A 23,591-nucleotide genomic window follows, 5' to 3' on the forward strand; every position below is an offset into this window, starting at 1 on the left:
ACACCCGGGCGCAGGAGAGTGGAGCAGGGGGTGACTGATCATTTAGGGGCATAATTATAATGAACACGGTCAAGGTGTTTTCCTTGTGCCAGGAGCTGTTCTAAGCGCTTTACCTTATTAACTCATTGAGGACATGGAATGAGCAGGGCTGGGTGATGGCACGTGGGGTGCAGGAGGGGCTGGGGGAAGCTGACTCCAGGTCTGACTCAGGCCTGCTGCAGCCTGGCCTGAGATCGGGTGGGCTGCTGGGGGAGGTGGCATGTTCAGTTGCTGAGAGCTGGGACTTGAAGGGAGGCCAGCTCTTGGATCAGGCCAAGGAAATCCTGTGTGTGGTGAGCAGCGGTGCGTTCACTCAGCGCGCACTTAACGCACACCTCCTCCAGGTTGGGCACTGGGGATTTAAAACCGAGCATATTCCCTGCCTCCACAGAGTATTTAATACACTAATTGGCATTGTGAGTCTGTCTGGGGAATGGAGTCTGGCTGGCAGCATTTAACATGAGCATCCCTCGTGCCAGGCTCTGTACTAAGCCCCGTACAGCCATGATCTCCTTTAAGCCTTACCATAAACTGTCCCTGTTTCACAGAAAAGGAAACTGAGGCACAGAAATTTTTTCCCCAAGTAACCTGCCAAAAGTTATACAGGTCAGGATTTGCCCCAGATGGGTCTTTCTGGCGTCCACCCTGCTGTGGGCATGAGTGTTCTGGGGACTGTCATTTGAGGAATGCTGCTGAGAGACTGGGTGAGAGAGGGGCTGGAGCCAGGTACTGCTTCCCTTCTACAGTAGAATGGGTTGGAGTATCTGAATCTCACTTCTGTGCCTTGCTCATCCTGTGACCTTTAGCAAGTTACATACCTCTCTGAGTTCTTCATCTTGTTTTTAAGGTGGAGCTAACACACACCTCTCCAAGAAAACTGTGGTGATTAAATGAGAAGATACATGAGAACGTAGTGGGAAAATATAGGAAAAGTACTTAGCAGAGAAAGAAACAATCATTATCTCATATATAGAAGACCCTCTGCCCCTAACGTGTAGGGGAAGAACTCATTTGGACTGATTTTGGGGGTCACTCCTCTGGGCCTGTTCAGCTCTCCCTACAAATGGTCTGGAAGCTTTTGAGCTAAGAATAGACATCAGCCTTGTGCCAGTCAGGGCTCTCAGCGCTGCAGGATGACGGAGAGGCAGTGGGGATGCTGAGAATGAATCAGGGTGACCTGCGGGCCAGAGAGAGGTGTCCACTCACTCGTGTCTTTTCTTGGCTGCAGGGAGTGCCTGGGAACCATGGTTTGCCGGGACAGCCTGGATTAACTGCAGAGCTGGTAGGTATCCGCCGACTCTGTCCAGCGCCTCCCCTGCTCTTCCCAGGGCTGACCTTGCCACACCAGCGCCCAGCTGCAGTGGGGCCCCTCTTCCTCTTCTGAGGCGGTGAGAAGCTTGGATGCCATGTGTGTGGCTTCCCAAGTCTCCACCTGGGGCCTTCAGTCTCCGTCCCCCTCCCCTCACCCGTCTGAGCCTTCGTGTCTGTGTCTTGCAGGGATCCTTGCCCATTGAACAGCACCTCCTTAAGGTAAGAGAGTAAGAGAGGGGGAGTAGGCATTGGCAGGGGTTTCCCTAAGGGGATGGTTGTAGTAAGCACTCAGCTGTGTGGCACCGCGCAGAGATAGCTGCAGATGGAGCGGCTGGTGGGGGATGTGCGTGCCAGGCATCTGTCTACGAGGGACTAGCGCGGTGCCGGCTCAGAGCAGACCCTCAGTCAGTGTTTGCTGAATGAGTGTTTGAAGGAATCCTGCGAAGGTGCCTACGTGGCCATGGTGCTCTTGGCAGTTGTAACCAGGACACCTGCGCACAGCAGCGGCCAGTGAGGCCCTGCATCCACCCCCTGCCCCCCATCACCCTAGGGCAGGGCAGGAAGGGTGAAAGTGCACTTGTAGGGTTGTCAAGCAGGGGCCTGTGAAGGTTATTACTATGATAAGACCAGATAGGAGCCCGGAAGAAGTCTTCAGCTGTCCTCTGGTCAATCTAGAAAGAATCCAGGGAGGAGATGGGATTTAAGAGGCAATTCTAGCGGTGCAAGAAAGGGGACTTGGGGCCTGGTGGGAGAGTCAGCCTGTGCCAGGCTCTGTGCATAGCATCAAGGCCACACCCGAGGGCTCGCTTGCCCTCCCAAGCTGGACAACCGCGGGTGACACAGCCCTTCCTTGCTCATTCGCCTCTAGAAATGAGACCAGGAACCTTCTCTCCTCCGGCCCAGCATCCTTAGGGGCCCCTCCCACACCTTGGCCCCCAGATACCCCATCCTGGTCACCCCCTTCTAGCACTGGCTGGTCAGTGCCCTGGACCTCCCATGACCGCAGTGGTCCTGGTCAGGACAGAGCATGGGGACTGCCCACCCTGCCCCTGCTCTGAGGTCGGATTAACCTCCTGGCAACAGTTACAGGTTGGATCACAGCTGGGTTGTGGCAACAAATCCCAGCTCTCCCCAGGCTTCCGGCAAGCCAGGGTTCCCCAAGACCTGGCCCTGGGCGGGTGATTGTGAGACTCCAAATGCAGGACTGGACGTTCTTTGTGCAACATTTCATCTGATGGCCTCTTAATCAAGTGCTCCAAGGGGAGCCCCCCTACAGGAACTGAGTGTGATCTGGAGGAGGGGTCAGATGGTGCCCCAGGGGGTGCTGACCACCCCAGGCACCCACAGCCCAGAGGAAGCTGGGCCTGTGGACAGAGTGCCAGTTCTGCCCTCAGACAGACCAAGGCCCAGTCCAGGGCCCCACTTACCTTAGACAGGTCATGCTGTCTCTTCGAGCCTCATCTCCAGAATGCTTACAAGATGACCTGTCACTGCACTGTCAAGACTGAAGGTGATAATGGACTAAGGCCTGTTACCATGGCTGGCATCATGGGTGCTGAGTAAATGACAACCATTATCATTGGCCTTTGCTTTGAAGAGTGTCTAGGGGCCCATGGACACCCAGCCAGGCTCCCAGGTCCTCTGAAATTCTAGTCTAGTTTTCGTGAGTAGGTTTCATTTTGCGGGGAAGAGGACTCAGCTTCCATCAAACTCTCAGAGACGTCTGAAACCCAAAGAGGTTAAAACCTCCAGGAAGATTCAGGCCCGGCAAACTGGGGCGCCTGTGACAGCCGGGATCTGCTGGGGAGTCAGGGGCAAGCCCTGTCCCAGAGGGTGTCCGCGAAGGGCCTGGCTCCTTCTGCAGCTGTTCCCTTTGCTCCCTTGGGCAGAGGAGCTGGTGTCTGGAGCTGGGCTTTTCAGTCTAAATCCTCGTGGCATGTCCTCACAGTGGGTGCAGGTTGCAGGAACAGCCGGGACAGATGGTCCCTCTGTGGGCCCCTCCGCCTCCTCCCACACTCCTGTCTGGGAAGTGGCTTTGGCTTGGCCCTACCAGAGCTTCTTCCTGGAGGAAACTCAAAGCCAGCTTTGGGTCCCCTAAGGATGCAGCAAAGCTGCAGCAGGGATGTGGTTGGGGCGGAAGAGAGCAGGTGGGTGGACAGCCAGCAGGGTGCCCCAGGCTGAGTTCCGAGTGGGGTCCCCCATCCGGCCCATCCTGGCCTTCTCTGCCCCAGGCCCCATTGCCTCCCATTTTTCTCATCAGAGCATCTGTGGGGACTGTGTCCAAAGGCAGAAGGCCCACCCTGTGGCCCTCCTAGAAAGTGGAGAGAAGGGAGACCAGGGCATCCCCGGCGTGCCAGGCCTCGACAGCTGTGCCCGGGTAGGAGGCTGGGCTCAGGGTGGCCTTGGTGTGGGGAGAGCTCCCGGCTGCCCCCGCTGACAGGGCCTCTGGCTGTCCTCCGCAGTGCTTCATGGAGCGGGAGCGCCCGAGAGCTGAGGAGGCCCGGGTGAGTGGACCTCCGTCTTCTCTTCAGCTCCTGCCCTGCGACCCTGGGGCTGCTCGCATCCTCACACTGACCATCCCCATCCCACTCTAGGGGGACAACAGCGAGGGAGACCCGGGCTGTGCAGGGAGCCCTGGCCTGCCTGGCCCTCCGGGACTTCCTGGCCAGAGAGGAGAAGAGGTAAGAACAGGGCCCTCGCCCCAAGGCAGCTGGGTCTCCACTCAAGTGGCCCTCAGTTCCTAAGGGCAGTTTCATTCCTGCCAAATGTCCTCTTGGGCCTTCCCGTGGCCCCCTGTCTCTCTTGGGAGTCCTTCAAGGACCTTCAGGGCCTTTAGGTCACCCGGCGCCCCTCACTGCTCTGGCTTCACCTGCTCTCCAGGCACATGGGCTTCCTCGCAGCTCTGCTCCCCCGGCCTCTCTTCCTCCCCACGCCTAGCTGCTTCCTCGGCCGGCGGCTCTTCTCCAGGGCCCACTCCTTCACCCCTTCAGCCCTTTGCTCAAATATCACCTTCTCGGGGAGACACTGCCTGATCACTGTCTCTAAAATGGAACCCCCACACCAATCCTAGAACCCAGGCCCCCTTTCTGCCTCACATTCATCACACTGAGACATACTGGGAACACGCCACGGATGTCTGCTGACGACGTGCCGGCCCCCGTTCTATTCCTTCTCCATCTCCCTCTCTCGAATGTAAGCGCCGTGAGGCAGGGAGTTTAATGTTCTGTTTATTGCTGTGTCCTCAGCACCTGGACTAGTGCCCGGTACTTAATAGCTGATTGATAAATGTTTGCCGGATGATTGAATGAACCGTCAGCATTGACACCCTGCTCTGACGGCCTGCTGACTCTGGCTGTGGCGGGCTGGGTGGAGAGCTGCGGAGACGCCGGGGCGCTGTGGCATCTGGGCCTCTGCAGTGATTTCCCTTGGCTTCCTTTGCAGGGTCCACCTGGCATGAGGGGCTCCCCGGGTCCTCCAGGCCCTATTGTAAGTATCTGTGGTTTCCTGGCCCACCTGAGAGGCTCTCAAAGGGTTGTAAAGCCCAGATACCATTCTGCTGCCTTGTCTCCAGGAAGCTGGGCAGGACAGAAAGAGGGAGCTTCCACTGCCTCTCCTTTCCCTCGTCAGAGCATCTGCGGGGACTGTGGCCTCCTGCCACCCAATCCCCCCTACCCCACGACCAGAACTGCTCCGCCCTTCTCTGCCTGTGGTCCTGCTTAGAGGAGGCCCTAGGGTGCATCCTGGTTTCCCCAGCCCCATCCCTGCTGTGTTTACCACAGTTGCTCACCATCTGGGCAGCCAGGAAAGCGCGCAGTGATCCTCAGGCAGGGGCCAGGGGCTGAGATGGAGCTCTGTAGGGCCCTCTCTAGGACAAGCCTCCAAAGCCAGCCTAGGGGCGTCTGCCCTGGAGTTCTCTGTGGTGCTGATATGACAGGACCATAGATGTGACTAGGAGAGCCTGGAGGAACTGTAAATGCTTTCTTTGGAGGAAAAAAAAAAAAGGCTGGTGGGAGCCATCTTAGGACCAGGGAGCCCCTGACCTGGGGGCCCATGGAGGTCAGGCAACAGGCATGACAGGCTTCCACCCCGGCAAAGGGATTCGCTCAGACTCGGGAAGACTTGGGCAGGGCTGCTTGCCGTTGGGGGCTGTTTCCATCTCTGCTGATGGCAGAGCCACTCTTCTGGAACCGAGGCGAGGAGCAGATGTCTTCTGGGCCAAGACTTGCGATGAGTCTCTTTTCCAGCTGCCTTGAAAATATTCCCATGACCTGCTCTCCCCGTGACCCTCCACTCCAGACTGTGTCCCAGGGTTAATGTGCTTGTGAGATGTGACCTGCCTGTTTCTCCCACCAGGGCCCCCCAGGTTTTCCTGGTGCTGTTGGCTCCCCCGGATTGCCTGTAAGAACTTAGCGCTGCTCGACCTCCCCTTCCCCCGCCAGCCAGGTCTCTGTGGCTTTTGCTTGTCTCCCTTCCTGTCTTGCCCTGGCCTCCCTCCTCCATGTTTGTCCTTGTCCCCCTGCAGGCTGGGTAGCTAACGACACGGGTTCCCTGAGGTCCCAGCAGCTTGGACGGCATCCCAGTCTCTGACTTCTTTCCATTTTCCTTTCTCTCTCTTCTCCTGCTTTCTCTCTCTCATCTTCTCTCTTCTCCCCCCTTCCGTTTCCCTTTTTCTCTCCCACAATCACACATCACTCCCCCTAAATCCTCCAGAGCTATTTTACCTTCTTATTTTAAGCTGGTGCCTCCAGGGGCCTCTCCATCCCTCCCTTCTCACTTCTGCCTCCTGCTTCTCCCACCTTTGGTGTTGACTGAAGATTTGCTGAAAGTAGTTCTTGGGGCCCTGCCAGGCACCTGGCACAGAGCCCGGCAGAGATGCCAAAGCTTTAGGACTTCACACTGCAGGCTGGCACGGGTTCGCCACCCTGCTGCTTGGCAGGGCTGTCCAGAGGCACCCCAGGGCTTTCAAGGCGGCCATGCTTGCAACCTTTCCCATCATTCTTGAGGAAACTTCCCCCTCTTCCTTTCCTCTTCTTTGGCTCTGGTCCCAATTCTTCTCCAAGGCGGGGCATGTGATGCCAGCCAGTAGGGTTTCTGGGTGTCATGGGGCCCTGCCCCTCGGTGCCCAGTGTCTTGGCCGCCTCCTTCTGCCAGGTGTCGTTAATTGCTCTGCCTTCATCATCATCATAAGTATGTTTAAATCATCCCCATCCTCACTGTTGCTCCCTCCTGGGTCATGGAAACTAACCTCCTGTTTGTCAGATTTCATGTTGCTGGGGCCTGGCTCCTCTCCTCCCAGGCCTGGTGATGGAGGCTCAGGGAGCAGGGCCCCTCCTTGTCACAGCTCCATCTGTCCCCACGTCCTCATCCTGGCCGGACCTTGTCTGTTTCTGCTTGCTTGGGTGAAGGGGCCATCTGTCCGTCTAGCCATCTGTCTTGTGTTGTGGAAAAGGTTTGGGCGCCGTCTCTTGAGGATGTGAGGGAAAAGGGGCAGGCAGGGCCCCTTAATGGTGCAGTGCATCTACAAAGGCCAGGGTGAGGAGTGAGGGATGGGGGCTCTGGCCCTGATTGGAATGGATATCCCTTCTCACCTAAAAAGTGGCAAGGACTGCTCTGGAGGGAGCCTTCCCATGTCCTTCCCCTGCATCCCTAAAAGAAGGTGATTTTTGGCTGGGGCGGGGGTCTTGGACAGGTAAGTGTTGGGTATCAGGTGCTACTTTTTGGTGGGGAGCATCACTCGGGGAACACCTCTCCTGACAGTCGCCCCTCAGGGGAGCACGTGTCACCCTCCTAAAAGGTGCACCCCAGACAGTGACCACAGGGCACACCAATGGCAGTCACCTGAGAGTGAGAGGTACCTTCTGAGAGTCACCCACCTGGGTGGGTATATCTCTGTGATGACCTGTCTTCGGGGATACTCCTGAGAGGCACCCATATATGGGAATTTATTCCTCTGATAGTTTGTTACCCTTCTGGGCACCCCCTCCTACAGTCACTCTGCTGGGGACACTACGGGGCCACCAGCAACCCTCCACCTTTGCCTGGAATGGGAACAGAGGGCTGCAGGGCAGGGGGAAGGCGTCAGGGGCTGGGTGGGTTCTGCCCTCCCCTGCAGTTTCTCATGATTTTTCTCTCCAAGGGTCTTCAAGGAGAGCGAGGCCTCAGGGGCCTGACGGGAGAGAAGGGGGAACCGGTAAGGGAGGCAGCAGGGGATGGAGAGAGATGCAGGGCCCTGGGGAGACAGAGGATGGGCCCCCAGGAAAGCCTGCTGAGTGGAAAATGGGAGGTGGACTCATCCTTTTGAAACTCTTTGCCCTTCAGCCCTGATTCCCTCAGTCTTCACAACCCACCAGGGTCACAGGTGTGCCTCGACTCCCTATAAGGGGCAAACACCCCGATCCTGGGGGCTTTCTCTCTCCCATTCAGAATGCCCCTCCTACTTCGCCCTCCCTGGTCCTCATCATCCCCTGCCCTGGTCCTCCTCCTCTGGCTCAGCTCCCAGGGTCCAGGCCTGTAGTGGCATTCATGACCAAGGGAAGCTGGGCCTGGGGGAAGTGGCCCAAGGTGGCTGTACTGGGGCAGGCGGGCACCTGCTCCAGATGGTCTGGCCTTGGCTGCCCTCATGCCCAGGGAGGGGGACAGAAGTGTTGGGGGGGCTGGTCCATTATGTCTCCCTTTCTCTGCAGGGTCCTCCAGGGCAACCTGGCTACCCAGGTGCCATGGGCCCCCCGGGACTGCCTGTGAGTAAGGGGACCTTGGGTCTGAGGGTACCAGAACCATGGGGGTGGTATCAGGACAGGCTCAGGCTTGGGCATCCTCAATGGGCTCCCTCCTTTGCAAGCATTTCAGCAGGCGTCTCTGCCAGGCTGTCTGTACAGAGTCCCCACCATCATAAGCCCACTTGGTAGTGGAGCCTGGCCTACTTCTCTGCTTTGAGGGGCTCACTGTAGTCACTGTTCATCAAGGGCCAGACTCACAGAGTACCCTGAGCAGCCCAGACTTGGGAGCGGACTGGGATCTGCCTCCTGGAGGGGCAGGGAAGAGTTGAGGAGACAGTTGCAGAGGCACCTGTTAGGTCGACATGACCCCTCTTCCACTGAATGGCTTGGAGGCCGAAGCCCACCCATCGATCCGGTCCCCCACCCCCAGCTCCCACCGTCGTCCTGGGCGCCATCTGCTTCTAAGCGCCAGTCTGTATGCCAGCTGCAGCCTCCACCCCTCACGTCAGCGCCTTGCCACCTCCCCACAGGGCTAATTCACGCTCTCTTTGCTGCTTGTCAGGGCATCAAGGGGGAGCGCGGCCACTCGGGTTCCCCGGGAGAGAAGGGAGAATCGGTGAGTGCAGCTCCCTCCGCGGGGGCGGGAGGAAGGGCTTCAAATGACTGGTCCCTGCCCACCGCCTCCTCCTCCGCCTCCGCCTCCGCCTCCCCTGGAGAGCTTCCCAGCCGCCAGCGAAGGGGGAGACATGACCCCGGCTTTCCGGCCCCCCTGAGTCGCTCCAGCTGCGTCTCAAGCAGGCAGTGCTTTTGCCAGCTGGCTGCTGTGGGAGCGGGGCAGAAGGAAGCCGCGGAGAGAATCCTGGAGAAGGCAGAGGGGAGCCAGAGTCACCTGGAGAAGGACACCTCAACCCTCCATGGCTGTAGGCCTGAGTGCCAGACCCAGGACTCTGGACTCTACTGGGCTTCCTGACCCCTGCAGCCCAGAGCCACGCCTCACAAAACAAATGTGCCAGGCCCATGCTGAGCACCGGAGATGGGATGGTCATCAGATGAGGACACTGAGGCTCACAAAGTGACATGGCTCACCCAGGGTCCTGCAGCTAGTTAATGAGTTAGGGCAGAGCCTGGACTTGAACCCAAGTTTGTCTGTGACAGACCTCCCAAACCTTTGTCTTACCTTCTCTCTTACACAAGCCGACGAGGCCTCCTGGGAGGGAGCAAGCCAAGCCCTACGGTGCAGTTATTCAATAATAGCTCTTTCTCATGGGCCTTCTGGGTGCCAGGCTCTGTTCTGACGGTGTCTTGGTGGATAAAACAGGCCGTTGTGCCCCTGACTCTCATGGAGCTCACATTCTAGTGGGACAGGCAGTTAACAGATGAATAAACAGATACATATAAATTATAAGAGATAGGACCAGTGGAGAAAATCAAGCAGGGTAAGAAACTGGAGCCATGAACAGGATGCATTAGAGAGGGAGGCCTCTGAAGAGGTGGTGTCTGAGCTGACCCCTGAATGGAATTTCCAGGGAGGGAGTCAGGGAAGGACACATAGTTCTCTGTGCTGGGGAATCCCAGAGGGAGAGGCCGTGGGTGGGAACACCTCAGAAACAGATTCGAACCATCTAATGATTTGGTTAAGTTTCATCAGGCCTAGAAAGGCTGGGGGAATGGTGGACACTCTAGCTAGGGAGGTAGAGGGGACAGTTGTGCAAAGGCCCAGGGGTCTGGATGTATAGAGTTCAGGGAACCGCAGTCTGGCCAAGCAAGACAGAAGATGAGAAAGGGGAGAGGAAAAAAAAGGGGGAGAGGGAAGTAAAGCAGGAAAGGGTGGTTCATATCAGATCACAGGATGCCTCAAAACCCAGCATGGGTGGAAAGTGTGTTTCATTCAGCTGACAGTGGGGAGCCATGGAAGATTTTGGAGCAAAAAAGTATATAATCAGAGCTGTGTTGAAGAAGAGAAGATGGCAGCCAGTTGCTGGCTGGATTGGAGTGAGTCAAGAGGTGGCAGGACTAGTTAAGAGGCTGGTTCAGTAGCTCAGGCAAGAGAAGGGAAGCCTGAACAGACCAGGGAGGGGAGTCCCAGGGCTCAGAGGGCCTCCCACCACATCCCCTGCCTCTCCTCTGCACCCTGTCCCCTGCCCCATCCCCTGATCTCCCACCTCCCCCAGTCACAGTGACATATTCTGCTCCTTTGTGTCACCAGGGCCCACCTGGTTCTGAAGGCCTCCCAGGGCCCCCAGGCCCAGCGGTGAGTGAGGAAGGGGACAGGGAGATGTGGATGTGGGGATCCCTGGTCCTGCCCTAGGATCTTAGGGCAGGAAGACTGGGTTCCAGATGCATTGCTTTCTGTGGTGACAGGGTCCCCGAGGAGAGCGAGGACCTCAAGGGAATGTTGGTGAGAAAGGCGACCAGGTGAGTGGTGACGGGGACCTGGCTGGCTTTCCTGACCACGGTGGATGGCTGGGGGGAGGCAGGGAAGGGGCTGGGTCCTCTCCCTGTTGGTCACCCTCATATATGGAGGGTGACCAGCTCAAGCCTCCCAGCCCCCACCCATCCTTGACTGTAACCTCCCACCTCATGCCCAGAGTCCCACTGCCAGCCGTCTTGGGCAGAGTGAAGGACAAGACCCCATAACTTGAAGCAGCCTCACCTTGTCACTCTTTCCACCTGGGCAGCCAGTTGGCACAGCAGACTGTCCCTTTCTTTCTTCCCTTAGGGATTTCAAGGCCAGCCAGGCTTTCCAGGCCCACCGGTGAGTGAGTACACGAAGCCAGCTCTGTCCGATGTCATCCCATCTGAGAGGGGCAGGCCTGGCCAGGGCGAGGGTGGGCCTGGGCACGGGAGGAACGGCCTGGGTGGCCAGGCCTGATTCCAGGAGCCAGGACCTGGAGAGCAGGGCCTCCTGGGTGGGCCCCAGCCACGCAGCCCAGCCAGATGAACTGCCCCTGGGTGGTGTTCCTAGAAAGTCAAAATGCATCACATTAACAGCGGTGAAGCACACCCAGGAGAAGGAAGGAAGGGGAGCTCCTTTCCAGCCCCACTTTCATTCCTGCCTGCTCCTTTGTTGACATAGGGTCCCCCTGGATTCCCAGGCAAAGCTGGACCAGCTGGCCCACCTGGCCCCCAAGCGGAGAAGGTGAGCAGGACCCCAGTTGGCCACCGTCACAGATCTGAGCCACGGAACTCCCACACCCCCTGCCCCTTGGCCAGCATCAGTCCCTCCAAAATTCAAGAACCAACTCAGTTACATCAAGGGTGGGAAAAGAGACCTCTAGGATGTGCCCAGCAGCTGCTGTGGGGCAGCAGGGCCAGGGTAGACCAGTGGACCCTTCCAGCTGACAGCTGGGCTCAGGATGCCTCCTGGCTTCTGTGCCACCGAGGTCCCCACCTGATGGAGAAGGTGGGTGGGGAGGAAGCAGAGGGGTGTAGTGAGAGGTGGCTGACTAGAATGCCCCAGGTCAGCCCGGGCCAGCTTCACCTCCTCAAGGGGAGGGTGAGGAGTTGAGGGAAGCACATCCGAGACTGGGAAGCCCAGGCCCTACAGCAGGAGGAGCTCTGGGCATTTGCCTTCTGGGTCTGATGACAGCAGGAAAGGGATGGACCTCCTGGGCGGCCGCACTCATGTTGTCCCCAAGGGCCAGAGAGGGCAGGCGTGGCCTGTGACCTGGTGGCCAGGGTGGGAAGAGCAGCAGCCTGGGGAGCCCCCACACCTGGGTTTGGCTTGATAAACTCTGGTGCCTCACTCTGCCTTGGTCTGGGGACATCCTGATCTCAGCCCATCCTCCAGGCTCTCCAGATGCGACTGGTGGGTAGTATAGTGAGGACCCAGATTGACTTCTATACTTGAGGTGCGAGGATCATGGCCCAGACGGAGGGGCAGGAGGTCTGCAGCCTCATGGGGAGCCTTCTTTCCTCTGAAAGCTGGAAAGGATCTAGCTTTTCACTGTCCAGATGAGGAAATGAGGCCCAGAGAGTCTGGGGGCACCCCAGGGGTGCACAGCAAGACAGCGACAGAGCTGAGACTTCCCTCCCAACTCAGGAGAACCCCCACGCCCCTCTCTGCCTCCGCAGAGCCAGTGCCCATCAGTCATGTTTGAGGCAGTGGTGGGTGCCACCTCCCTTTCATTCTCTGTGGGGCACCTGGGTGGTGGCCCCTGCCAGAGCCTTCTCTGCTGTCTCTATACCCCAGTGCTGCCTGCTCTCCTTAGGCCAGTCATTGCAGAGAATCCCAAACCTCTGGCCAGTGGTTCTCCATCCCAACTCCCTGTGGGGTTGCCATTTCCTGGGCCTGTGCTGACCCCTCCTGGTTGCTGGGGACATTGCAGTGCCAACCAGAGCTCTTCCCCCACCCCTACTCTGTGGGGTCTCTAGCTGGATTCCCTTCCCCTTGGCGACCCCTACAGCAACTGCTCCAGGACAGCCACCCTCTCTCCCCACTGGGAGACTGCTGCAGCCTTCCCCCACTAAGCTACTTAGCTCCCCATACCTTTTCTGATAAGCATCCTAATTTACACATTTTCTCTCATCACTCCTCTGCTTTGAACCATCAATAGCTCCCCAGTGCCTATAGCAGTGTTTTCAGACTTTATTTTGTAATCTCCAAATCTGTCACACCAAATCCCATGTGAACTCTCAATCTATAAAACAGATACAGGTAGGGCTGCTCTGGCTAAGACAAGGGTAGGGGTCATCTGGGCCTCCCTTCTGTGGCCCCAGCTCCAGGCACCTCCAGGAACCCCCAGGCCCTGAGAAGTACAGTTTGAAAACCACTGGTCTGTTTAATAAAGTCTAGCACAGTGTTCAGGGCCCTCCCCATCAAACTCCTCCAGACTCCCCTCGCAGGCCACCCATCATGCGGGCCCCTGAGACAGCTGGGCGAGGCCAGGCATGTGACCCCTTTCACGTCTTCATCCTTCTCTGAAGTCCTCTCCGGCATGCCCTTTTCTCCTTCTCCACTTGCCCAGATCCCAGACATCCTTCAGAGTCTAGCACCAGCAGACTCTTCTGTGACACCTTCCCTGACCCCTGCCTGACCAGAGTGAGCTGCTCCCTCTTCTGAAAGCCCTCTGCCCCTTGTTCACACAGAGCACATGGACTGTTGCATCCCCCTGTGAGCTCCTCAAGGACAGGGCTGCCCTTTCTCTATCTGGGGAACCAGAGGCTCTGTAGTGCTGGGCACCTTGTTGGGATCAATGTGAATTGAACATGTGCCTTCAGTTCAGCCCACAGTACTGAACCCCCACCATGCCAACCCTGAGGACGATGCTGGACTGAGTAGGCTCTGTCCCTTCCTCATGGAGCTGCACGGAGAGGGAGATGCTTTGCGGATGAAGACAAATCCGCTTGCGGGAGTGGTATGTGGGATATAACCAGTTAGGCCAGAACTGAACTGGGGTTAGAAGCCAGCTGTCCTGACTTCCAGTAGTCACCACTGCCCATGGCCCAGGGTCCCATCTCCTGCTGGTGTGTGTGTGTAGGGGAGGGGTGCAAGGCCCTACTGACTTTGTTGGGGGGCTCATTTCCAGGGCAGTGAAGGGATGCGAGGACCATCAGGCCTGCCTGGTCCCCCTGGGCCACCAGGATCTCCCGGGATTCAGGTGAGTGTGTGCCCTCTTAGCCTGGCAGGTGTATGGTGTAGTGTGGTGTGTGTGTGTTAGGGGTGGGAGTTGGGTGAGGGATGGAGAGGGTGGAGGTGCTGCCACCCACCTCCTAGAGCTCCAGCACAGGCATGCAGAAATGCCTCTTTCCCACTTCCAGGGCCCGGCTGGTCTGGATGGTCTGGACGGGAAGGACGGCAAGCCTGGCTTGAGGGTGAGACCATGGGCCCGGGAGGGCACCCCATCATTCTCTAAGAGTCAAAGGGAACCCTGATGAAGAGAATGGAATCTCACCCCCATGCCTCTTTTGAGGGGTTCTCCCACCTTCCCTTGGTCTGCCCCTTGCCACACCCCACTTCTCTGATGGCACCAGGGCCCTTTGGTTTCTCTGTTCTCCTAGTGGCCTTAGCCAGGTTGGATGTGCTGGGTCTCACCAAAGGCAGGCACTGAAGGGAAAAAATTTACATCCAGAAAATCAACTAAAGAAGCTAGGCTGGCTGTCAGTGTAGGCTGCAGACCTGGAAGGACTAGAGCAGCCCTGGCTCCTTGGGTCTGGTTTTGCTGGGAAATCTGAAAGGGAGGGGGCCATGGCAAAGGGCAAAGCATCAAGATCAATGCCCTTCTGTACCCCAAAGAAGGAAAATTGAGGTTCAGAAAGGGGCCGGGATGCACTCAGGATCCACAGCCAGTGAGAGGCTGAGCCTGGCTTGGAGTCTTCCCTGTGCCCCACATGACAGTCCCTCCATCCTAGGATGGCTGGGGGAGGGGCTGGAGAAAGGGGGAGACAGTGGTGAATGAGTGGGTACAGACTAGACAAAGCTTCTGTCTCAGTGCCCCACGTCTCTCCCTAGGGGGACCCCGGTCCTGCTGGCCCCCCTGGACTCATGGGACCCCCGGTAAGTTGAGCTGCAAGAAGGAGCTGCCGTGCTGGGTGGGGCAGCTCCAGTCCACATCCTCTGTGGAGTGCAGTATGACTTTGGATGGGTTTGATTTATTTAACCTGAGGAAGGGGGAATGGGAAGCAGCCTCTGCTTGAGGCGAGAGACGTGGTACCTCCTGCTTTTTCTTCCAGGGCTTCAAAGGCAAAACCGGACATCCTGGCCTTCCAGGACCGAAGGTAGGGATTTGGTGACTTGTGCTAACCAGGTTTTCTCCGCTCTTCTTGAGGCCTGACCCAGGCGGATGTAGCAGCCTAGCTGGAGTGGATGTGCCATCTGACCCTTGGCAGAGATGCCAGCCCAGCATCAGGCATTCTGAGGCCACCGGTGCCTGGCAGACTGGGTCAGGGTTTTGCCGTCCACCAGCCTGAGGGCATCCAGGGGCCACTGGCCAGAGTCGGGCCTCTGATGTGGACCCCTCTGATGTGGGGTCAGCTTGGGGTGGGCGGAGCCAAATGGAGGTCTGGTGAGCCTCAGTTGCCCCTCTGTCCTCCAGGGTGACTGTGGAAAGCCGGGTCCCCCAGGCAGCAGTGGCCGGCCCGGAGCAGAGGTAAGGGACTGGGGTCTATGCGTGCTGCCTTTAGACAGCCCTTGGGTTCTGCTGAGTCAGGGATGCGGCGACTGCCTCGCGGTGGTAAATTGGCTGCCTCCTCTCCTTGGCCTTCTGAGGGAGGTTTTGCCCAACACTGCACATCTTGACCTCCCTCCTCTTAAGGCTTGTAACTGGTTCCTCTCCCTGTGGGCTATTGGGTCTCTAACCTTAAAGGCAGGGCCTCGCTGCCTTCCCTGCGCTTTGCTTTCTCCCTCCAGCCATGCTCATGGGAGTGCTGGTCTTCCAGCCCCAGAAGTCTTCGGCCTGGGGGCCGGGGCTCAGCACGGCTCCTCTGACCACTGGAGTCCCACCTGCTCTGCTCAGCCCTCTCCTACCTCGCAGTCCGTGTGTGTAAGTCTGTGCCTGTGTTGTTTCTTTCTTTTCCTGGCTGCTGCAGGGTGAGCCTGGTGCCATGGGACCCCAGGGAAGACCCGGCCCTCCTGGCCATGTTGTGAGTCAAACTGTTTTTATTTCTGCCCCTGTGAGAGTTAGGATTGCATTGGGCTGGGTGGGTGGTGATGGGCAAGCTGACGATGACGCGGCAGAACCCACCACGGGAGCAGCTCCAGCCATGCGGAGCGATAAGGGGCTCTGGGTTCGCCCAGTGCAGCGGTTCCCTGGCTTTTCATCATTTCCTTATTTTCTGGGCACATTCGAGTTTGCTTATCAAACAGAGATCATTCAGTTATTCAACAGATAATTATTGAGCACCTGCTCCCTGCCAGGCAGTGTTCCAAGCCCTGGGCTATAGCAATGAGTGAAGTAGACAAGGTCCCCTGATCCTGAGCTTCCGTACAGGCACAACAAACAAAGAAATGAATGCAGAAGGATCAGGCAGTGGTGTGGTGTCATAGTGAGGGGGTGCAAGGTGACTTTACTGGAGCAGTGGCCTTTGAGCAGAGGCCTGAATAATGAGAAGGAGCTGTGTCGGGCAGTCTAGGGGAAGAGCACCCAGGCAGGGGTGCAGCCGATGCAGAGCCTAAGGCAGGGAGGGCTGGGTGTGTTTGTGGCGCTGCAGAGTTAAGGTGGCTGGAGTGGAGTTTGAGGAGGGTGTGAGTGGGAAGGGGAAACTTGAGCTTAGAGAGGACGGGAGGCAGATGGTAGACCTCGGGGGCATGGTCAGGAGGAGAAGGGCACAAGGACAGAGGCAGAGGCATCAGTGGAGGGGTGGTGGTGGTGGAGCGAGGTTCTGGTGAGTGTTTGGAGGTGGAGGACTTGCTACTGACCTGGATGGAGAGGGGGCTTGGGCAGTAGAAGGAGGGGAGTCAAGGATGACTCCTGGTTGGCTTGGGCAGCTGGGTGAGTGGGTGGTGTGTTTACTGAGAAAGGGTGACTTGGAGAAGATATTTATTAAGCAATAATGGCTTTCTCGTCTACTTACTCATCGGTAACACAGATGACTGCCAATGCGCGCTTTTGATCAGTGTGACGGCGCCGAGCTGGTGGGGTTCCAGAGAAAAGGGAATACACTGGTGTGTTATTACAGCTCTATTGAGGCTGGCAGTACACTTCCAGAAAGCTTTTGGAAATGCTAAAAATAGTTCAGGACTGAAAAAGTAACTCTTGAGTCCTCATCACTATTTTTATGGATCTCAAGGTGTCCAGAGACCCTGGCATGGGGACCCCAAGTCTAGCCCTGTCCTCCTCCCATTACAAATGAAAGATGGAGTGACAGACTCTGAATTGTGTCCACACTGGAGACTCGCTGGGGGCCTGGAGGGTGCAGGATTCCTCTTCTCACCTCTGTCCATCCAACCCAGCCCCCTGCTGTGTGCCAGTCCCAGTGCCGGACATTCCTGCCCTAGGAGGCTTGAGATGGGTAGGACAGAGCTGTGCCTCCAGAACTTTCCATCTGGGAGTGTGGAGGAAGTGCTCCGAGCAAGGCCTGTGTGCCCAGGGAGGTGATTTGAGTGGGGACGTGGAGAGATGGGGCAGGCAGGATGGGGCAGGCAGGAGCACTCATGTGCGTTTGAGTCTCATTGCCCTCCGGACGTGGGCAAGTGGCAGGAGACCAGGGAGCCTGGAGCTTAGCCTCGTGCGTGGATGTTGGGGTTGGTGCTGAGCCCCTGCCCCTCACCCGCTGCTGCACCAGAGGACAACTCCTGGCCTTTGATCCTCCCACAGCATAGAAGGAAGGTGGGGGTTGCTCAGAAGACATCCAGGCCCACGTAGCATGTAGTTTACTCCCTCTGCTCTTGGCTCTGGCTCCCAGAGCATCCCCTCAGTGCGGCCCCACTTGAACCACTCGGAGTGCAGCGGGTGTGAGCGTCCTGTGCGGTCCGGGACCCCCAGGCCCCAGCTCTGGCACAGATCTGCTGGCAGAAGCTCAAATGCAAGAGCAGAAGGAAGGAGGGTTCAGGGAAGAGGATGGAGCTGCCATAACAAGTTTAGGGCCTGTTCCTGCAGTGGGGCCCTGGTGCCTCCCAGAGCCTTTTTACCGGAGCCTCTTTCCATCCCACTGACTTCATCTCTCTTTAGGGGCCGCCGGGGCCTCCAGGCCAGCCAGGCCCAGCTGGGATCTCTGCAGTGGTGAGTGACATGCTGCCCTCACAGCAGTTTGGCCCAGCTCTGCTGTGGGCTCCTTGCAGTGTGTCCCTATCCCCCCTTCCTTCCCTGGCATCAGCCTCTCCCGCTTTCAGAGATCTCTCTAACTGGCCTATGGTGAAGGCTTTTGGAGAGGGCTGGGAGGTCATCCCAGGTTCTTTCCCCAAGTTCAGGCAGTGGCACCTCCCCCTGTGGGGCCTGGGGGTGGGGGACATGGTCCCTGGAACACAATGTCTGCCTGTGGCTGTGTGGGGTTTACCCTTCCCTCTCAGCATTCCCTTCCTTTGCTCTAGGGCCTGAAAGGAGACCGGGGAGCCCCTGGAGAGAGGGGCCTTTTAGGTCTTCCAGGCCAGCCTGGCACCCCTGGACACCCTGGCCCTCCGGTAAGACCCTACATCTTATGGCACAGCCCCCGGGGAAAGGGCCAGGGGACTTTGCCAGTTGTGTGCAGCACTGCCTATCTGGGTCTCCGGGGAAGGAGACGCAGTTAGCATGGAAGATGGCAGCACGGGGCTCATGCCTGAGGATCACATCTTACTTACAAGCTGTGCGGGCCAGCGCCGGGCCAACCTCACACCAGCCACTGCCTTGACTGCACCACTATGCACATCCCTCCAGCAGGTGTTGGACAGGGGGGACTGGCCCCTGTCCCACCGCTGCCCCTTCCCCAGGGGAGCTTGTAGGTGACCAAGAAAATCTGTGAACGTCAGGCACCAGGAACGCAGTGCTACTGCTGGAGTGCTCTCAGCAACTCAGAAAGCACTCCTTGGTCTCAGTTCATGTTTATACTGACAGCTATGATACATTGGTTACTGACAGTGTGCTGAACAGTGACCTACAAGCTTGATATTTTGTCATTCAATCTGTACTACAACCCGATTTAATAGGTCTGATTGTCCTCCTTTTACAGATGAGGAAACCAAAGCTCAGCAAGGTTAAGTAGGTTGCCCAGAGTCACATAGCTAGTTTGTAGAAGAACCTGCCTGACTCTAGAACTTGTGTCCATAGCGACAGTGCAATTCTCCACCTTTCAAAGGTTCTAGACAGGTGGACCACATCAGGTGGAGCTGACTGTCAGTCTCAGGGGTGAAAAATCTGGGGGACTGAGGCAGGGACCCAGGTCTCCTAGCCTCCAGGTCAGGGTGCTTTTCATCAAAGCAGACTTCCTTCTGGGAGCAGTAGCAATGCCTCTGGGGCTGGTGTCCTGGAATGGGGTTGACTCCAGCCCGTGCAGGGGTGATCGGTCTGCCCACCTGCTAAGAGGGCTGAGTCTTGCCTCTTACTCATTCTGATTCCTGCCAAGTCCCTCCAAACCTTCATCCCTCCTGCCCAAGGCTCAGGAGCCACCAGGATCCCCAGGGTAAACCTGTCAGTTGCCTTGCAATCACAGATTTCTCTTCCCCAGCATCCCACCAGAAGTGGGCAGGGCTCGGGAGGCAGACTCTCCTATCTCAAGAAGAGAGCAGGCTTGGGCTGCCCTGGCCTGGACCCTGGGACCTCACTAAGGACAGAGGTTCATGGCTCACACCTTCATTCAGCAAACACTTAACATACTGAGAGCCAGAGAATCTGCAAGATGCCAGGATCCCAAGCAAAGAGCAGGGCAGGCGCAGTCTGCACTTCCCTCACAGAGCTCAGTCAGGGGGCGGCCAGGACCAGGCTGCAATGTGGGGTGTGGTCTATGTGCCCATGGCTTGTGCCCAGAGTGTCCAAGTGGGGCGAGAAAGGAGCATGGCTCCTTGGTGGAACAGGGGCTGGTCATATCTGGTGGGTGCCTCACCAGATATGACGTGACACCAAGCTGGGTTGGCATTAGTCACACCTCCGTTGCTCTCTGCTCCCCAGGGTGAACCTGGCATGGATGGCGCAGCTGGCAAAGAGGTACCGTTGTGCTCGGCTTCTTTTCTCTCGGGGATGCTTCTTCTTGCACCTCGCTTTGCCCTGACCCCTCTTTGTTCATTCAACAAAAGCTCTTTCTATGCACAGACTACCTCTGGACAGATACATAGGGAGCTGGTACCCTTGTAGTTCTGGGAGGAGGAATTAGGGATTAGGGGAGAAGGATGAGAGTGAGGCTTGTTTTTCACACTTTTTTTTTTTACCATATACTTCGTCAAAAATAACCAGAATGATGATGATGATGATGATGATGATAAACTCTAAATAAGCATTTTCTGGGCACTAGCTCTTGCCAGCTGCTCCCTTTCATTCTGACTTCTCACCTCTTTTTGTCTGTGACAAAGGACCAACCAACATGATCATATAAGGCCACACCCTGGGAACACCATTCTTCTTTCTAGCTGTCTACCCTCTTGTTGGCAGAGAGGCTGTCATCCTTTCTCACACAGAGCCCAGCCCTAATGCTGTGGAGGGTGATCCTTTCACAGCAGCTGCCTCTGCTGGACAGGGGAGATTAGAAATGCTGCCCAGACTTGACCCTGACTTTTGCTTTTTTCTAGGGACCCCCTGGAAAACAGGGACTCTACGGACCCCCTGGCCCAAAGGTGAGTGGGCACTGGCTGGGTTTGAAAGGAGAAGCTCATGAGTTGATGAAACCCAGCTCCAAGCTATGAGTTTAGCCAAGGAGAGGAGACGCAGGAAGGCCAGTGGGCAGAACTTGGAGCAACCTTGTCTCTGAAAACTTCCCACATGGGGCTGTTTCAGGGTTCTTAATGAAGGTTGAGAGAATGGAACTCTCCAGTTTATTTACTCATGATTGATTGATTGATTGATTGATTGATTCATTCATTCATTCTGCGAGCATCCACTTGGCCTTGCTTACCTGCCAGGCCCTCTCTCCTAGCCTTGGGTAAACAGAGTCCCTGAACAATAGGTTTCCAGTGAGTCCAGTCACACTTAACACTGGAGCATGGCAGGTTTTACAGAAGATTAGATGTAGCACTGTGGGATCCGAGGGAGGGAGCAATCAACTCAACCTGGGGCATCAGGGAGGCTGTGCAGAGAACAGGAACATTTCAGCTGAGTAGGAGGATTGCACTGGGGAGAGGGGAGGGGAGGCATTCCAGGCAAAGAAGACCAAGATGGCATGGCCACATCAGAATTATAACCAGTAAGGTGTGGCTGCAGGTGCAAGGGAGGGAAACGAGGCTGGAGGAGATGTGATCAGGACCACATCGTGAATGGTCTTGAATGCCTGGCCAAGAAATTAGGCTTTTATCCCAAGAACAGTTGGGAGCCCTCAGAATTTCTAAGCAGGGAGTAACACTGTGAAAACTGTCCTTTAGAAGGACTGCTCTGGGGGCAGTGACCCAGGGCAACCTGTCAGGGTGCTGTAGGCACAGTCCAGAGGGAGATGCTGGGGGCCCAGTAGGGTCCTGGAGACAGGGGCAGATTGCTGAGACATCATGAGGTAGACTTGATGACACTTGGCAATGCTGACCTGTGACTTCCTGTCCTTGTAGGGTGATCCAGGACCTTCAGGACAGAAGGGCCAGGCAGGAGAGAAGGGAAGAGCTGGCATGCCTGGCGGGCCTGGCAAGAGTGGCGACATGGGACCTGTTGGGCCACCGGGTCCTGCAGGAGAGAGAGGCCACCCTGGATCTCCGGGGCCTGCAGGGAGCCCCGGGTTGCCTGGGGTGCCTGGCTCCATGGTAAGGGGAAAGCTGGCAGCCACAGACACTGTCCCACAGAGCAGGCATGTGGGGCAGAGCATGGACTATTTTAGAAGCTCCTGCTGACACCCTACAGGAAAGAGCATGGCCCCTCTGTGGGTGGTTCTTAACTGTATGGGAGAGTTTGGGAGGGGAGTTGGGGACACTTTCCCCAGAAAAGTCTGCCGATCTATGAAATATGTTGTACCATTTCAGGGGGGTTAGGACCTTGGGTTAAGTATCTGCAGGAGGCTCTTGGGACCTCTGCTCCCCTTCCCCATCCTTTAATTCCATGAAGTCTGTTCCCAGGGAAGATGAGCACCAGGCTTGGAAGTATAATTGAGGCAGGTTTCTTCTCTCTCCTCAGGGAGACATGGTGAATTATGATGAAATCAAGAGGTTCATCAGACAAGAGATCATTAAAATGTTTGACGGTAATTGGCAGCCGGCTGGGTGGCAGTGGGTGCTGCTCGCCCTTCCCAGCTGCTTCTCCACCCCACCCTGGCCTCCTTTCCTTTAAAGCTCAATATCCATCCACCCCATTCACACACACTCCCCCACTTACAGGCATATGTTCAATTAGACTTCAGACCGTCCCTGTCACCTGCTTTGTTCAGAGATAAAACGATTCCCTCGTGCCCTCCCCGAGCCCCCCCGGAGCAAAGGAGATGGGCAAGAAAACTGGTATCAAATGAGTCTGCACAGAGTGAGCTCTGAATAGAGGAGCGAGTAGCAACTGTAAGATGGCTGGTGTGGTTTCGTTTTAAGCTTTTTTCCTGTTCATTTGTTCCCCCCACACTGATAGGCTAGGGACTGGAGAAAACATGGAGCCTGTCCTGAAGGGGCTGGGCATCTTGCTTGGGAAGCCGACCTTGAATGCCAAGCAAGGCATCGGGACTTTATTCTGAAGCCAGTGGTGAACTAATGAAGGCCGCTGGAGAGGAGAGATGCTGTAATCAGATCTGTGCTTCAGGCAGATCATGTGGAGAACAGTGTGGGGGCGAGGGCGCAGGAGACCACTTACGAGATCCACCTACACGTTCCTTGCTCTGACATCCCTCTGAAGAAAGGCTGTCTCGGACTCTCTGCTGGTCGCCTCTCTGTATCATCTACAGTCACTGAGTCACTGCAGTGCCCTGTGACCTGTCCCTGTCCTTTCTTACAGAAAGGATGGCTTACTACACTTCCAGGATGCAGTTCCCCATGGAAATGGTGGCAGCTCCGGGACGACCAGGGCCCCCAGGGAAGGATGGTCCCCCGGGCCGGCCAGGCTCTCCGGGATCACCTGGGCTCCCTGGTCAAATAGGCAGAGAAGGACGGCAGGGCTTACCAGGAGTGAGAGGTAGGTCTGCCCTCCGGTTACTGAGGTGCACACCTAGCTCTCCGGGGCAAACACGAGTGCTGCACGAGGTCTGTTGTGAATGTGGCATTTGATGTGTGTGTATTTCAAATAATCCCAACTAGGTTGTCGTTTTCCTACTCAGGAATAGGACCTCTTATTTTATTTCTTTTGTTCCAGGATTGCCTGGTACCAAAGGTGAAAAGGGAGACATTGGTTTTGGCATTGCAGGAGAAATTGGTCCCCCTGGGCCCCCAGGTAGGAAAAGCCAGCCTTTGCCCATAAGCAGCTGAGGTCGCCTTTCTTTATGTTCCTTCCATAACACAGTTGTGTAGAACCTCAAATAACCACAAGCCTATCAACCAACTTGTATAGTAATGCTGCTGTGTGCAAGACACTCCAGTAGGGTGTGTGTGTGTGTATGTGTCTGTGTCTGTGTGTGGTGTGGGGCGGGGGGTGGTGTAGAAGATGCTGGCCTAGTGCCTGCCCTCAAGTCCTGAACTGGGCCAGCATGACGCAGTGGAAGAGAGCTGGATGTGGTGGGCCCAGGGAATGCAAGGTCAGGTCCTGCTTGGCATCTTACTGGCTATATGACCTTGATGAGGTCACTTAAGCCAGGTGTTCTCCTGGCTTAAGAAATGATTAAAGCCTGATGGCCTGGCTCTGAGATCCAGCTTCACCACTTACTACGTGTGTGACCTCTCTGAGCCTGTGTCTCCAAAATGAGAGAATACTTCCTTTCTCATGGAATTGTTGTGAAGATTCGATCAATAATGCAGAAAAAAGCACTTGCCTGGCCCATGGAAACTCTGAATAAAACTCTCCAGTAATATGATTGTAATCATTAAATTCATGTAAGGATCAGATGAGGTCTTCATCAAAACATGTTGTAACTGGAGAA

General features: G+C 56.5%; 1 protein-coding gene across 7 annotated transcripts in view; it reads left to right on the forward strand.

The window, feature by feature from the left end:
* COL16A1 (collagen type XVI alpha 1 chain) overlaps positions 1 to 23,591 on the forward strand; it is a 50,669-nt gene that overhangs the window by 26,629 nt on the left and 449 nt on the right. For 5 of the 7 annotated variants that reach the window (XM_072974895.1, XM_072974896.1, XM_072974899.1 and 2 more), the window contains 28 exons: positions 1,268 to 1,321; positions 1,537 to 1,569; positions 3,611 to 3,727; positions 3,813 to 3,854; positions 3,945 to 4,031; positions 4,792 to 4,836; positions 5,704 to 5,748; positions 7,487 to 7,540; positions 8,034 to 8,087; positions 8,629 to 8,682; positions 10,273 to 10,317; positions 10,428 to 10,481; positions 10,786 to 10,821; positions 11,143 to 11,205; positions 13,595 to 13,666; positions 13,827 to 13,880; positions 14,518 to 14,562; positions 14,739 to 14,783; positions 15,101 to 15,154; positions 15,594 to 15,647; positions 17,675 to 17,725; positions 18,034 to 18,123; positions 19,586 to 19,621; positions 20,200 to 20,244; positions 21,163 to 21,351; positions 21,719 to 21,785; positions 22,517 to 22,693; positions 22,871 to 22,948. In XM_072974895.1, the coding sequence (XP_072830996.1) occupies positions 1,268 to 1,321; positions 1,537 to 1,569; positions 3,611 to 3,727; positions 3,813 to 3,854; positions 3,945 to 4,031; positions 4,792 to 4,836; positions 5,704 to 5,748; positions 7,487 to 7,540; positions 8,034 to 8,087; positions 8,629 to 8,682; positions 10,273 to 10,317; positions 10,428 to 10,481; positions 10,786 to 10,821; positions 11,143 to 11,205; positions 13,595 to 13,666; positions 13,827 to 13,880; positions 14,518 to 14,562; positions 14,739 to 14,783; positions 15,101 to 15,154; positions 15,594 to 15,647; positions 17,675 to 17,725; positions 18,034 to 18,123; positions 19,586 to 19,621; positions 20,200 to 20,244; positions 21,163 to 21,351; positions 21,719 to 21,785; positions 22,517 to 22,693; positions 22,871 to 22,948 (1,840 nt within the window). The remainder of the gene's footprint in view (positions 1 to 1,267; positions 1,322 to 1,536; positions 1,570 to 3,610; positions 3,728 to 3,812; positions 3,855 to 3,944; positions 4,032 to 4,791; positions 4,837 to 5,703; positions 5,749 to 7,486; positions 7,541 to 8,033; positions 8,088 to 8,628; positions 8,683 to 10,272; positions 10,318 to 10,427; positions 10,482 to 10,785; positions 10,822 to 11,142; positions 11,206 to 13,594; positions 13,667 to 13,826; positions 13,881 to 14,517; positions 14,563 to 14,738; positions 14,784 to 15,100; positions 15,155 to 15,593; positions 15,648 to 17,674; positions 17,726 to 18,033; positions 18,124 to 19,585; positions 19,622 to 20,199; positions 20,245 to 21,162; positions 21,352 to 21,718; positions 21,786 to 22,516; positions 22,694 to 22,870; positions 22,949 to 23,591) is intronic. The other 2 variants (XM_072974897.1, XM_072974901.1) reach the window with 1 other exon arrangement.

This window comes from Vicugna pacos, chromosome 13 (assembly GCF_048564905.1).
Source record: "Vicugna pacos chromosome 13, VicPac4, whole genome shotgun sequence".
In the NCBI taxonomy this organism is placed as follows: domain Eukaryota; kingdom Metazoa; phylum Chordata; class Mammalia; order Artiodactyla; family Camelidae; genus Vicugna; species Vicugna pacos.